We start from the raw sequence: 16,025 nt of genomic DNA on the forward strand, positions 1-16,025 counted from the left end.
TGTGGCACCAGTGTTGAGGGTCGCCTACCGCTGCCCTAATAGAAGCCTATTTATTGCTGAGCAACCCCCTGGTGTGGGGCACAAAGTATCAAGTACATTTATGAACCATACCCTCTAATTGTGTATAAATCAATTATGTTTTAGTTAACCAAAATAAAGTGTATCCAGTAACAGAAACATTTATATAGCAGCTTATCGGTCCTTATAAGTGATAGCTGCATTCGTTTTATTTTCTTCCTTTATTTTCACTTTGTGAACTTGCCAGTAACACTTCCTGTATTAAGTTAACAATGCTCACTCACTATAATGTATTTATGGAGCAGCAGTATTGTTATTCTACTACAGGAAGCTTGTTAGGTCTACAAAACACTACTCTCTCTCCTCACCTCCATAACATAGGGTGTAGGTGTTCTGTAGTTCGTGAGCCGGGTAGGATTAATAATATTGTTTGAAATAACTGCAGAGTGCACTGGACAGCGCCAGGTTTCAACTGGTATTTTTTTGCACTTACTGGAGGATATAATTTGCTTATCTGAACGCAGGAGAAATTATCTGGGAAGTATAAACAAAGTTTATGGCTTCCAGATCATTTTTTTATTTTTTTTTTGGTACTAAAATATTCCTGCTTCAAAGCATGATTATTTTTGCACACGTATATTATATATATATTTTTTTTTATCACACACACACACACACACACACACACACACACACCCACACACACACCTAAACTGACTGCACCTAGACACAAGTACAAATGCACATTGTAAATGGCACCTTTGAAAAATCATCACATGCATTTATATGCATCTAGAAATGTCCTCTAAATGCACATAAACGCAGGTTTAAAAGTGCCAGTGTGAAAGAGGCTTAATAATGAATACTCTATCAATAATATGCCTCCGGTACATGTACAACTTTCTGAGAATCTGCAACTAAGATAACACAAAAGTAACAGAAAATAGTTACTTCACATAACTGTTAATTCACACAGGGGCAACGCGACTTCCAGCGCGACATTTGGAGGCAACTTGGACACGCCCTGCGGCCCCCCCACCCCAAAGCACCTTGTCCCCATGTTGATGTGGACAAGGGCCTCTTCCCGACAACCCTGGCCATTGGCTGTTGGGGTCTGCGGGCAGGGGGCTTATCAGAATCTCGGAGCCCCCTTTAATAAAGGGGCACCTGGATCCCGGCCCCCCACCCTATGTGAATGAGTAAGGGTTACATCATACCCCTACCCATTCACCTAGGGGAAAAAAAAAGTGTCAATTGTCGCTTCAATATAGATGGAGATCCAACTTGAAGGCGACTTCAATTGAAATCAATGGGTGCAAGTTGCCTAGAAGTAGTACAGGAACCTTTTTTGAAGTCGGAGCGACTTCAGTAGTGTGCATTAAGACGGCTCTCATTCACTTCCATTGATTTTTTACATGTAGGGCGACTTGAGGTGACTAGGGACGACTTCGGATCCAAAGTTGCCCCTGTGTGAATGGAGTCTTAAGATGAAACATTTTTTGCCTTAAAGAGGAGCTCCAGTCTATGAAGTGAAAATTAAAAGTCAGCAGCTAAACAAACTGTAGCTGCTGACTTTTAACAGCCACTCACCTGTACCACGATCAAGGGGTGTGCTCACCCCAGTCGTGTTCTTCCTGTGTCCTCTTGCCGGCATCTTCAGTATGGGCACCCAGCTGTGCCAGATTTCCGCTTCACAGCCTGGGGCCCACTGCGCATGCGGAGGTGCACTCTGTGACAAGTCCCGAAGAATTCTGGGACTTGGCACGTGTCCCAGAAGACTTTGGGGTGGGGGGGCGGTCTTCAGTTTTTAATCCCCTAAAGACAAACAAAGCTGAACTAGGAGCGGGTACCTGTCAAAGTCAGGTACCCATTCCCCCCTTCTCCCCAAAAGCTCCATTTCACAAATAGGAGCTGGGGAGGAGGCGTTAAAGCTGAACTTCCCCTTTGGGGTGGAGCTCCACTTTAATGCATTCACTGCATTAAAGCCGCCATAGACTGCTTGGATCTTTTTTTTTTTTTAAACAAAGTTTAAGTTTCAAAACCAAAAAAATAATAGCAGTGGTATAAGTACTTCAGGTAGAGATTACAATATTCGTGAAATAAACAGCATCAGACAGTTTTTGATCTTAGCCAGTTCAGCAGGAATCAGCCAAGATTCAAGCCATGTATGGGCAGGCTAAATGTGCCCAAGTTGATTGATCGATCAACTTAGGTACAACCAGGCTGCTAAATTTTACATGCGAGTCTCGCTAGAGCTGTGGGCTCACTGTAGTGGTACCGTGATACAGGCGAGCAGGGGACACGGGATCCCCCCAGGGCGTGGCGTCTAAGAGGCCAGCCGGTATTCTGCAAGGGACCCCCTCAAGAGGTAGCTGCATGCTGACCCCAGATGATGACCCCTGGGTTCATCCTGCTCGCTAGGGGTTTACCAGAAGACACTGTCAGACAAGGATGGATGGATGAACGAAGCAAAGGAGAGCCGGATAACGAGCCAAGGTCAGGGCGGGCAGCAGACAACGTAATCAGGACTAGCCGAGTTGGTACACAAGAGATCAGTTCACTAGAGGTCAGGTTGAAACAGGTTACACGAAGGGAGTTCAGAGACAAGTCCTGCTCAAGCAACTAGAAACTGAATTTAAATAAATAGAGAAACAAATGGGGGGCTGGACAGGTAGGTAGTAGCAGGATATATTAAGCAACAGGTGAAGCCGGCGAAGGCCATAGCTGCAGAGTGCAGCCATAGCTGCACACAAGCTAGTGGAACAACAGGTGCCAGCTGACCTACAGCAGTAAAGTTAAGACATAGATCAGCTCCACAGCTGATCTGTGACACAGTTATAGCGGCTAGCAATAATCACTGTGCTCTTCTGGCAGGTGACGGATTCCCCTGGTGGGAGAACACAATGGCTCTGTGGGTGGGATTCCCCTGTCAACACTGTCTGTGTTGATGGGGAATCAAGCAAATTTGTTTCCTGCAACCAGTGATTGCAGGAAACAAATTTGCTCCGTCTATGGGCTTAAGGTAAAAAAAAAAAAGTTTTGCCATTTGCTGTGCCCCCCCCCCCAAATACCTGAGTCCTTTATCAATCCAGCACTACACGTGTCTGCCAGTGTTCTCTAATATCACCCAGCTCTTTCAAGCTTTGCTGAGAACAACCAGAGCCAATGGCTCCAGTTTCTGTCAGTCACATCCTATGAGCAGAAATGAGGGGGGGGGGGGGCGGCTGGTGTCGAGCAGCACTGTGTGTGCCAGTGAACACACACAGCCAGGATTAGGATCAAGCCTGCAACCCTGCCCTCCTATCATACGCTTGCTATAGGGGTGGACACACAAGAGGAGGATTTAAGAATGAAGAGGGACCCTAGAAGAGGTTAGGTTCAATACAATTGCACAGAGCAGATGTGTTTACCATGTTTATGACTAATTAAAAAAAAAGCCATTACAAACGCTTTAAAAATTGTGCAACTTCAGTGTAAATTAAAAGAGCCTAGAAGGTAAACAAGGAATGACACCAATATGAACAGAAGGTTGCCACATAATCACAATGAAGCCCAGAAAGTAATAGAGATCTTTTTATGGGACCTTCTGTTCCCAATTGCAGGGTTTGGTTTGCATCTGTGTACCCCAAAGTTTCAACATATCAGAAACAAGTGCATAATTTATTCTTCTCTTTAACAAGTACCTCTAACCATAGAGGAAAAGCAAGAGCCTCTCTAATAATGAAGAAGGCATAGGAATCTCTAATAACGAAGCTCCCATTTCTATAAGCATCTCTATCTCTACCGTTAGCAATGTTAACACTAGAGCACAATGGGATGACTCAGGCGGGTGCAGTGAAATAGGAGGTAAGGTGGGCAGCTGAGATTCTGTAGTAGAAACAATTGACTATAGGTGTTCCCGTAGACACCGAAGGTATATTATGATAACACTGAACTCTTACCCCATAGGGATGAGGCAGTCTCTAGCTTTGACATCATCCACAATACGAGGGCTTATGTCTCCAATATTTCCAGCGCTCCTGAGGCTCATAGACTCCACCCTGAATAAACAAATACAAAACAATTGTCATTTTCGGCACCCAGTTATGATAACTTTACCACTTGTGACATGGCAGTACATAACCAACCCCAGTGAGCAGGAGAACTGGTTGAAATGGTATCACACAAAAAAAAGCACAAAGCTTTGATCTACACGTGGTTATATTGTACGTGTTTGTGCTCAATTCTGATCCTTTAACTGTATAATAAATTGTGTATTGATTTTATAAATTGATGTATATATTGATGTATATATTCTCTTGGTAGCACATGCAAAGTCACATTTTTTGGCCTCCACCGCGAGTAGATGGGAAGGTATTCTACTGATACATCATTATGAGATGGTGCTCAGAGTAATAGCTATAAAAAAATAGGACAGTGCCAGCTTACTGGAGGTATCTTTGGGTAATCTATATGACAATATACTAATTGAAGCGTAACTTCAGTCATATGTTCATCTTTCCATCTATTAAATCTTCTGCCCTTGTTGTTTTAACTTTGGATAGTAAAGCATTTTTTTTTTCTGCCAGTAAATACCTTATACAGCCCACTTCCCGTTTGTCTGGTAAAAAGCCCAGGCTTATGACATCATGCAGAGCTCTCTCTCTCACTCTTGTGAGAGTTTGCCAGGAAGGGAGGGGGGATGAGTCATAAGAGGTCCAATGAGAGCTGCAGAGCTGGAGGTGTGTGTGTAAATCCAGGAAGTGAACAGGCAGCAGCTTCAGCTGCCCACAGTTAAAATGGCTGCAGCCAGACTCAGTGGAGGGAGATTTCTGCAGCATATTTATAAGTACAGAATCACAGTATATATAAAATAATACGCAAAGGGGTTGGAGGGAAGCTTTAGAATGGCAAATGTTTTTATTACAAATTATGTGAGCAGACTGCAGTTCCTTTTGAAGTTTTCAGACTCTGAGCCGTAAATTCCAAAATTAGATAGGTGGGCGTGGTGCATTCCTAATTGTGAATAAGGCGTGTATTTAGCCAAAGAATTCTGAAAAAACAAGTCTTCAGCAAAGGGTGCTCGAATCTATGTTAAATGTGGGAGATGGTAATCGTACAAATTACCAGTGTAGCATTCCCCCCCCCCCCCTCACTCAAATCCCTAAAGAGATGAAGTATGTCTTTTCAGATTATTTGTTGCTAGGAGTGCTGTAGCTCTTCTCCACTATGCAAATTAGCTGTTAACTTATACAAGCAGATATTGGCAACCTCAACTCCCTGCTTAGTACAGTGATGAGAATTGGGTTCCCCATCACAGGGCATCAGATGAGACATATACAGATTATACTGGCAAAAGGTTTTAAAACTAGCAGCTCTCACAATTCTCATTAAGACATCTGCCCAGCATGACCTCTCTTGAAAACAAATAATTGTGTATATCTGTACTGTTATACAAATTAAAACATATCTGCAAAGTTATTTCCCCCATGAGTAACACATTACATTTAATTATATCATAATTTAATGGGAGTCTCCTTACCCACATGCCAGTCCAATGTCATATGAACCATTTCTGATACCACCTGTAATCAATGTAAATGGTTTTCATTCATTAAAATGCTGATAATACACAGTTCATTATAAAAAAATAGAAGGAATGAAAAATAGAGCAACAAAAACAGTTGTATTGTTTGAACTCGAACATGTACTGGGAAAACTAAACCTAAACGGTTGGTCGTTGGTTACTACTTCACTTGTTCCCTTCAGTTTTCAGAAGCCCTGTATTTAGGAATTCTTGGAGTCCCAGTAGCCCTTTATGCTTAAAATGAATAGCCTTAAATTGTTAATGTATAATAATATATCATCATAGGTACAAAAAGGAGCAAAGGTAAAGGATTTGGCACACTTCTCTCCTTATGGTCTAAATCAGGGATATGCAATTAGTGGACCTCCAGCTGTTACGGAACTACAAGTCCCATGAGGCATAGCAGGACTCTGACAGCCACAAGCATGACACCCAGAGACAGAGGGATGATGGGACTTGTAGTTTTGCAACAGCTGGAGGTCTGCTAATTGCATATGCTTGGTCTAAATGATTGCTGTGGACTGGCTTTTTACATTTGAATTTCCATTTTACAAACGCTGCAAAATTTGTAGCTACATTAAAGAGACAAGTTTGGAATTTTAAAAGGAAACAAACAACTACTGTATACTTAGGTGGATGCAGCATTGATCCACTGCTACATCTGCTCCCTGTCAGCTCTGCAGTGATAACTGGGCAATCAAACACCACTGATTGCTCAGTTCTCCCCTCTTCTCTGAGCAGAGAGCTGTGACTGTTAGTCAGTGTGACTGTGAGGGGGAGGAGAGGTATAATATTTCAGACTGCTTTACATAATAAACATGGGTCTTAGGCAGGGCTCGACAAAACCCGGGCGCCAGGTCGCATTTGCGACTAGAATTAGCGAACTGGCGCCTGGGGCAGCACAGCTGGGGGTATGCTGTCTCTTCGCGGACCCCCCGGCGCGACTGCGTCGGGCCGCGCCGCCGGCGGCCGGTAATTTAGCCCCCGGCTTTGAGGCCTTCTACAATCCTATGGTTCCTTCTGGAATCTGGCGCCCTCTTGTGGTGGCCGTTGGAATTACAACCAGCAATGCTAATGGATGCAATGCTAATTTTCCCTGCCTGCCAGCCTATCTTCCTTCCCTTTACTCAGAACCCCTAAAAATTATATATATATATATATATATATATATATATATATATATATATATATATATATATATATATATATATATATATTATTCTAACACCCTAAAGAATAAAATGGTGGTCGTTGCAATACTGTCTGTCACACCGTATTTGCACAGCGGACTTACAAGCGCACTTTTTTGGGGAAAATGTATTTAATAAAAAAAAAAAAAATAAGACAACAGTAAAGTTAGCCCAATTTTTTTTTAACATTGTGAAAGATAATGTTGCGTCGAGTAAATCGATACCAAACATGTCATGCTTCAAAATTGCGCCCGCTCATGGAATGGCGACAAACTTTTACCCTTTAAAATCTCCATAGGCGCCGTTTAAAAAATTCTACAGGTTGCACTTTTTAAGTTACAGAGAAGGTCTGGGGCTAGAATTATTGCTCTCACTCTACCGATCGCAGCGATACCGCACATGTGTGATTTGAACACCGCTTTCATATATGCGTTCGCTTCTGCACGCAAGCTTGGCAGGACAGGGCGCGTTTAAAATATTTTTTTTTTTTATTTTAACTTTTATTTTTATTTTTTTCACTGTTCTTTAAAAAAAAAAAAAAAAAAAAAAAAAAAAAGTGTGTCACTTTTATTCCTATTACAACGAATGTAAAAATCCCTTGTAATAGAAAAAAGCATGACAGGTCCTCTTGTATATGAGATCTGGGGTCAGAGAGACCTCACATCTCATATTTACACTAAAATGCAATTTAAAAAAAATTTGTCATTTGAAAAAAATAAATAAAATGTCCCTCTAAGAGCTATGGGCAATGACTTGGAGACAGGTGAGGGGCTGGGGGCGCCATCTTCCCCTCACTCGTCTCCATGTCAGGCCAGGGACAGGTCCAGATCGCCGTCACGGACCCGGCTCCTAACTTTTTTAGCTGGCTCCTAGATTCCAAGCAAATTTGTCAACCCCTGGTCTCAGGTATTAATGCTCGGCTGCGACATATTTACATAAAGTTATTAGGGGCCCATTTACACTTATGATTTTTTTTTTATTCTGAGGGAAATGCAGCTAAATGCATATGATTGCACATTAAGAGACATGACTGTGCATTGTAACAGACATCAACACATGTCCCTGTGTGTTGATGAGCCTCATGACATGTTAAGGTACCTCAATGTATGTGTTGACATGTTTGTTGCTTTTACATTTATTTCAATAAAAAATGCATCGCAGACAAAAAGCATAGGCTGGTAATCGGTTTAAAGATTTTTAAATAAATCTTGTTCATATTCATGCTTATCTGTTTTCGTTCAGCCAGATTGAAACCTTTTGCTTTATAAAAATGCATTTCTAGTTAAGCCTATAATTGGGGCCGCCATATCTTTGCTCGTTGTTTCATAGCGTGGCAAATTGATGCTTTATTGTTACTATCCCCCAGTACAAGTACATCAGTCTGGCAAGACAGACAAACAAAATGCACACTTCAAGAGGCAATTCTGTAGTGTAATCAATGCAGTAGTTCAGCAAAAATTTAAGAAACACAGAACAAAATAACGATAACTAAAAAAGGGACAAATCTACAATTTTGTATTTGAAGTAAAATCAGGGAAATATTAAACAAAAAAAAAAAATCATAAAATTTCTATTTGTTTTACCTCTCAAACTGATTACAAAAAAATTGAATGCTTAATAAACAGATGTCTCTGCAAAGCAGAAAGTAAATACTAGACCACCAAACATCCTCTTCAGACACTGACACTTCCAGGAATGTCAATTTCCTGTGTCTATTACTGCCCTCAATGGTCCCTCCCAATGTCCCCTGGTTATCTATAGGACATAGTGGGGATGTAAGGGTTGGTGGCAGGAACTCCTAAGTAGGGAGGGTACACAGATTAAAGTGGTTGTAAACCCTTACAACCAACTTTGACCTAGAGGTAAGCCTAGATTAAGGCTTACCTGTAGGTCCAAGAAATATCTCCTAAACCTACACGGTTTAGGAGATATTTGCCGAAAGACAGGCACCACTGTCTACGGCGCATGCGCCGTAGACAGCGGCGCACTGCGGTCAACGGCGATATGCCGTGAGTGGCGGCTCCTGTGCGCATGCATGGGAGTGGCGTTATCGCGGCTTCGCCGAATGACAGCGGCGGAGCAGCGATACCCACCGAGAAGATGGATGTGCCGGACTACAGGGGACAGCAGTGACTTCGCTGGCTCCTGTGTCAGGTAAGTGACACATAAAGGACTACTATGCGATGCATAGTAGTCCATTATGCTTTACCTTTGCAGGGAATGAAAGAGGATGTAAACTCATCAGGGTTTACTTCCTCTTTAACATTCCCAAATGAGACTTTAGACGACACTTTCTCTTTCTCAGTTTTGTTTGGTAAATTGGGCAGCAGGAGACGTATTTGCTTTTTCCTTTGAGGGGATATTTGTTGTTCTGTGCTTGATTTTTGCAACAGATTCAATCTTAAATTGTGCTGCTCAAAGCCACAATCTGAATGCATACACTTACCAGAAAGGCCCTCTGTTAGTCAAGTATAGCATAGGAACTACTCACCTGCTATGTTGATGATGGCCTGAAGGCCAGAGGAACACTGTCGATTCACACAAGATATAGGGACCGTCTCTGGGATTCCACTGTAAAGAATATATGAGGTGCAAGAAACTGGTCAGTTATTGCAGTCATTCCATGCTTGTACATCAGTACACCACTTAATATTGTATAACCTAAACTATGACTATGGCCCTGTATTATCCAAAACTTCAACTAATGTTCATGCTTCGAACACCTGACCTCTTATAAACCAGAAACCTAAGCCTGTTCAAAGAATGTTCAAACTGCTTCTGCAAGATGAGGATGCTACGTGCCAAAATACAAGGACCCTAAGGCACCAGCAGCACTTAATGAATTTAAGTCTTAAAGTGTATGTAAACCCAATTCATGAAATTTGAGCTGAGTGCATATCTGTATTGTTTACTTATCCCTCTCCAAAGCACTAAGTCCTGTGTCTTTATGCTGCTCTGTTATCAGCATAACTTCTGACAAGCTCTCCTAGAGTGGAGATAAAAGCAGCTGGAAATTTGTGTGTTGAGGGAGGTTGCTATAAATAGATTAGAAGAGAGCTTGTCTTGTCACAGCTCTGAAAGCATCTCAGTTCTTCTGCCAATATGGAAGGGGGTGTGTGCCTTTCATCCAATCAGCTGTCACATGGTGTAAGCCAAGTCTACACTGCTACTGCTGAATGAGGAAGTGAAAATTGTAACCCAATGTAAGATATCTAAAGAATATAGCAATCTCAAAACAGCAGATATACCTGTAAAACTTATGTAGGGAGATTTGTTTAACCACTTCAGGACCGCCGTATTGCCAATGTACGTCAACACAATGGCACAGGCAGGCACAATCACGTAGATGTACGTGCCTGCCTTCCAGCGGGTGGGGGGTCCAATCGGACCCCCTCCCGCTGGATACGGCGGTCCGGTTCGCTCCAGGAGCGCTCCGTGATGAGGGGATGGCCGTTGGTTTTCGGCCACCCCCTCTGGATCGCTCCTGGCCAATGAGAAGCTTCCTCCCACTGTGTATTGTTTACACAGGAAGGAGGAAGTGATGTCATTCTCCTCAGGGCGGTCTTTTTGACCGGACTACGAGGAGAAGACCAATAGTAAGTGTGCACCAACACTACACTGACATGTAGGTACACACAGGCACACAAACCCCCCCCCCGATCCCCCCCGATCGCCCCCGCCCCCCCTCCCCCCCCAGTCACAGTGTCACTGATTGCATTGATCATTTCTTTACTGATCAATGCATTCAGTGTCAGTTGTGACAGTAAAAACTGTCAGGACAGTTAGTGTTAGGTCCAGGGTAGCCCCCTATCACCCCCCAATAAAGATTTAACCCCCTGATTGCCCCTAGAGTTAACCCTTTCACCCCCTTTTGCCAGTGTCACTAAGCGATCATTTTTCTGATCGCTGCATGTGTCGCTAGGTAGCTAGTTATTTTTTTAGGTTCACCGCCAGGTTTTTATATCGCTAGGTACCCCGATATACTACCCAATAATGGTTTTAACCCCCTGTTTGCCGCTAGTTAACCCTTTCACCCCCTTTTGCCAGTGTCACTAAGCGATCGTTTTTCTGATCGCTGCATTAGTGTCGCTACAGTCGCTAGGTAGCTAGTTATTTTTTTAGGTTCACCGCCAGGTTTTTATAGCGCTAGGTACCCCGATATACAACCCAATAATGGTTTTAACCCCCTGATTGCTGCTAGTTAACCCTTTCACCAGCGATCACAGTATAAGTGTCACTGGTGACGCTGGTTAGCCAGTTATTTAGGTTGCCCGTCAGGTTTTTATATAGCGCCAGGGACCCCCATATACTACCTAATAAAAATTTGAACCCCCTGATTGCCCCTAGTTAACCCTTTCACCACTGATCACCGTATAAGTGTTACGGGTGACTCTGGTTAGTTTGTTTTTTATAGCATCAGGGCACCCACCATTTATTACCCAATAAAGGTTTAACCCCCTGATCACCCGGCGGGTGATATCAATTAGGTTTTAGGGTCAGGGTCTGCGTCGCCCCAGGCAGCGCTAGGTTAGTGCCAGTACCGCTAACACCCACACGCAAAGCATACACCTCCCGTAGTGCTATAGAATCTGAACAGATCAATATCTGATCTGATCAGATCTATACTAGCGTCCCCAGCAGTTTAGGGTTCCAAAAAAACGCATTGTTAGCGGGATCAGCCCAGATACCTGCTAGCACCTGCGTTTTGCCCCTCTGCCCAGCCCACCCAAGTGCAGTATCGATCGATCACTGTCACTTACAAAACACTAAACACATAACTGCAGCATTCGCAGAGTCAGGCCTGATCCCTGCCATCGCTAACAGGTTTTTTGGTAGCATTTTATATTTAAATCCGGAAGGCAGTGCTTGGTTTTCGGGGTTCCGTACGTGGCTAGGCTCCCAAAAAGTCCCCCACATGTGGTATCCCCGTACTCGGGAGAAGCAGCAGAATTTATTTTGGGGTGTAATTTGACTTCTGCCCATAGCATGTGTGAGCAATATATCATTTAGTGACAACTTTGTGCAAAAAAAAAGTTTGTAATATTCCCGCAACTTTTGGCAAAATATTAAATATTCCATGGACTCAACATGCCTCTCAGTAAATAGCTTGGGGTGTCTACTTTCCAAAATGGGGTCATTTTGGGGGGTTTTGTGCTATTTTGGCATTTTATGGCCTTCGAAACTGTGATAGGTAGTGAGGAGTTAAATCAAAAATTTGCACCCTTAGAAATCCTGAAGGTGGTGATTGGTTTTCGGGGTGCCGTGCGCGACTAGACTCCCAAAAAGTCCCACACATGTGGTATCCCCATACTCGGGAGAAGTAGCGGAATATATTTTGGGGTGCAATTCCACATATAACCATGGCATGTGTGAGCAATATATCATTTAGTGACAACTTTTTGTAAAATAATTTTTTTTTTTTTTTTTTTTGTCATTATTCAATCCTTTAGGACAAAAAAAATAAATATTCAATGGGCTCAACATACCCATCAGCAATTTCCTTGGGGTGTCTACTTTCCAAAATGGGGTAATTTGGGGGGGATTTGTACTGCCCTGCCATTTTAGCACCTCAAGAAATGAGATCGGCAGTCATAAATTAAATGCTGTGTAAATTCCAGAAAATGTACTCTAGTTTGTAGACGCTATAACTTTTGCGCAAACCAAAAAATATACGCTTATTGACATTTTTTTTTACTAAAGACATGTGGCTGAATAAATTTTGCCCTCAATGTATGACTAAAATTTAGTTTATTCGATTTTTCTTATAACAAAAAGAAGAAAATATCTTTTTTTTTCAAAATTTTCGCTCTTTTTCCATTTATATAGCAAAAAAAAAAAAAAAAAAAATCGCAGAGGCAATCAAATACCATCAAAAGAAAGCTCTATTTGTGGGAAGAAAAGGACGCAAATTTCGTTTGGGTGCAATATTGCATGACTGCGCAATTACCAGTTAAAGCAGCGCAGTGCGAAATTGCAAAAAGACCTCTGGTCCTTAAGGTATTTATTGGTCCGGAGCTGAAGTGGTTAATCTTGGTGTATCATCTGAGGCTGTTCAGTTCACTGGGTATATGTGAGGGTTTACATCCAGTTTAAAATTAATGCGCATCAACTGAAGCTACAAGACATTAGGCAAATTTCCTTGTTTTGCATTGGGCAATGTGCCCAACTCTACTGGTGTGAGTCCTTACTGCTTGTTAAGAATGTGTAAACATGTCATTGTCCATAGTCTTGCAATTTACTTTTACTTGTACTGTGTCCCTAGCAAGAGAGAGCAGTAAAATCATGGCTATTAAATTGCATCAGCTCAATCTGAAACTGCATTGGTGTTTACTAGTGTCTATCCCACTTCCTGTGTGCAGCAGAACAGTTCTACAGATTTCAGGCTAAAAAACAAAAACAAAAAAAGTCTGAAATAGGCATTTAAGGGTAAGCACACATACTAGTTGTTGCCTACTGCAGAATTACTTGAGCAGGCACAAAAGTATCTAAATATAATTTTTTTCCGTTACTCTTCTGAGGAAATAGCTGTTTATTCTTCTGTCTTTTGTGCACCGATTGTGAATAGAGTGACTTTTTCATTATTGATCAGCTGATGTAGCTCAGGGCTCTAATGAGGATACCTGCAGTGTCTGCACGCCTTTAGAAATGATTAACCCTTTAACCACTTGCTTACTGGGCACTTAAACCCCCCTCAGTCCCAGACCAATTTTCAGCTTTCAGCGCTGATGCACTTTGAATGACAATTGCGCGGGCATACAACACTGTACCCAAATGAAATTTTTATCATTTTTTTCCCACAAATAGAGCTTTCTTTTGGTGGTATTTAGTTACAGCTCGGAGTTTTATTTTTTGCTAAACAAACAAAAAAAGATGCAAAAAAATAAATAAATAAAATCATGTTTTAATAGTTTGTTATAAAATTTTGCAAACGGGTCATTTTTCTCCTTCATTGAAGTGCGCTGATTAGGCGGCACTGATAGGCTGCATTGGTGGGCACTGATGGGCTGCATTGGTGGGCACTGATGGGCTGCATTGGTGGGCACTGATAGGCTGCACTGGTGGGCACTGATAGGCATAGTTAAGGCGGCACTAATAGGCACAGATAAGGCGGCACCGATGGGCACAGATAAGGCGGCACTGATGGGCACAGATAAGATGGCACGGATGGGTGGCACGGATGGGCACTAATAGGTACCACAGATAGATGGGACTGATAGGTGGCACTGCTGGGCACTGATGGGCGGCACTGCTGGGCACTGATGGGCGGGAATGGGGTGCAGCACCTTTGAGGCAGATTGGGTGGCACTGTGGGTGGCACTGTGGGGTGGCACTGTGGGTGGGCACTTACTTTTGCTTTTTATTTTACTTCAGGATGGCACTGCGGGAGGCAGGTGGGCACTGGCAGGTGGCAGGTGGTCCCTTGTATTGATGGCCGTGATCGGGACTGATGTCCCGATCACGGCCGCCGGTGATCGGCTTTTTTTTTTTCTCCTCGCGCTGTCAGCGCGAGGAGGAATAATAGCCGATTACCGGCTCCGTTCTATCACATGATCAGCTGTCATTGGCTGACAGCTGATCACGTGATAAGGGGTCGGGATCGACCCCTTGCACGGATCGGTGATCAGGCGAGTCTCATGGACTCGCCGATCACAGAGCGCGCCGCGCGCGCCCCTCAGGGGGCGCGCAGGCCGCTTGTAACCGGGACGACGTCAATAGACGTAGTCCCGGAAATGTAGGTCCGCGCTAATGCCGTCATTTGGCAATAGCGCGGATCTCAAGTGGTTAAAAAGGAGCATCTGACCACAAATTCAATTTTTGCTGCAGAGGATGCCTAAAATCTGAATTTCATCTTCCTGTAGATTTCTGGGAAAATTACGAAGCCGATCACACAAGCAGTAAATTACATTTCTGGGGGATTTCCACACACAAATTGTGTACGGAATGCCTCCAGGTTGCCATATTGCATTGAATTTTACAGAACATAACAGCTCTGCAGATTGAAAAGGAAAGGTAATTTTTAATAACATTAAAATACAATATCAAATGTGTAGCAATTATATTTGCTATATATTTTTTTTTTTTACTGGCTATACTTTTCCCACGAAAGTGGGCACAGCAACTGAACAGCTGTTTAGAATCATTTATTAATACAACTGTTTTTTTTTTTGTTTTTTTTGGCCCTAGAAAATTTGTAAAATATATGATGGGGCCCCCCCATATGGAAAAGTTTGGAGACCCCTGCCCTAAAGGATAATCGAGCTATAGTCCCAAAATACACAATAACACAAGAAGTGAGCACTAGACACAAGACAGCTCTAAATTTTTGACATGATTAAAAAGGTTTTTTTTTTTTGCATGGCTATCGAACAGCTATAACAAAAAACGATCAGATAACACTAACACTAACACACACACACACACACACACACACACACACACACACACAATTACCTAAAAAACTGGGCAGCTCTAGCAACCACAGGTCCTGCACCAGGCTGCAGTACATTTCCTAGAAAGATGAAAAGAAAAAAAAAAAAGAAAAAATAAAATAAAATTTAATTATGTACATTTTTTGGGGAGTTTTAGGAATTTTTTTTTAACAAAACAAACATGCACAAAAAAATAAAAAATTCAGCAAGATTCTCTGAAATATACAGGGAGTTGAAGAATTACAAGGTAACACTAAACTAACAGTTCTACACAAGACAAGTATGTACTATAAGGTTCACAATACAAGTTCCTAAGCAGAAGAGAACAGCAGAGATAGACAGTATATAAAAACAGTGTTAACCAGTTGCTTGTGTATTCATTGACAGCCCTACTGTCCACCTGTGGAGGGCCCTGTCAGGACAAGGTTACCCCTATCTCCAAAGCTGAAACTTAGAAACACCAGGATTCAGCGTAACCAACCAACATCATTTCTGAAAGTTTAGCAAGCAGCCGCTACATTTTTTAAAAGAGAGACAAAGAGAGAGAGACATTATCCAGCTATTGCGTCTGAGCTAGGTCTATCCAGGACTGCAGAGGCAGTAAAGCCCAATACAATTGTGACAATCTACGATGGTGGCAAAATAACCATTTGGCTCAAAGTTTTTTTACCTTCATGCAATTTTTGCATGAAGGTAAAAAAACCTTGTGTGCTCAGCAGCGCCCCCAGCCCCTCTTAAAACTTACCAGAGTCCCTTCCCGATCCAGCGATGTGCTCTTGGCTCTCCCTCTTCATTGGCTCCCACCACCGTGAATCACAGCCA

At 42.6% G+C, this 16,025-nt stretch overlaps 1 protein-coding gene across 1 annotated transcript in view; it reads right to left on the reverse strand.

Annotated features, from left to right (window-relative positions):
- Positions 1-16,025, reverse strand: part of ACAA1 (acetyl-CoA acyltransferase 1) — an 80,350-nt gene that overhangs the window by 36,675 nt on the left and 27,650 nt on the right. Inside the window, exons 3-6 of the mRNA XM_077491848.1 lie at positions 15,226-15,283; positions 9,266-9,345; positions 5,540-5,582; positions 3,960-4,058 (exon numbers count right to left, since the gene is read on the reverse strand). Of these exons, the coding sequence (XP_077347974.1) occupies positions 3,960-4,058; positions 5,540-5,582; positions 9,266-9,345; positions 15,226-15,283 (280 nt within the window). The remainder of the gene's footprint in view (positions 1-3,959; positions 4,059-5,539; positions 5,583-9,265; positions 9,346-15,225; positions 15,284-16,025) is intronic.

The sequence above is a fragment of the Lithobates pipiens genome, unplaced genomic scaffold (genome assembly GCF_037356315.1).
Source record: "Lithobates pipiens isolate NorthernLeopardFrog02 unplaced genomic scaffold, aLitPip1_a1.2 Scaffold_19, whole genome shotgun sequence".
NCBI lineage: Eukaryota > Metazoa > Chordata > Amphibia > Anura > Ranidae > Lithobates > Lithobates pipiens.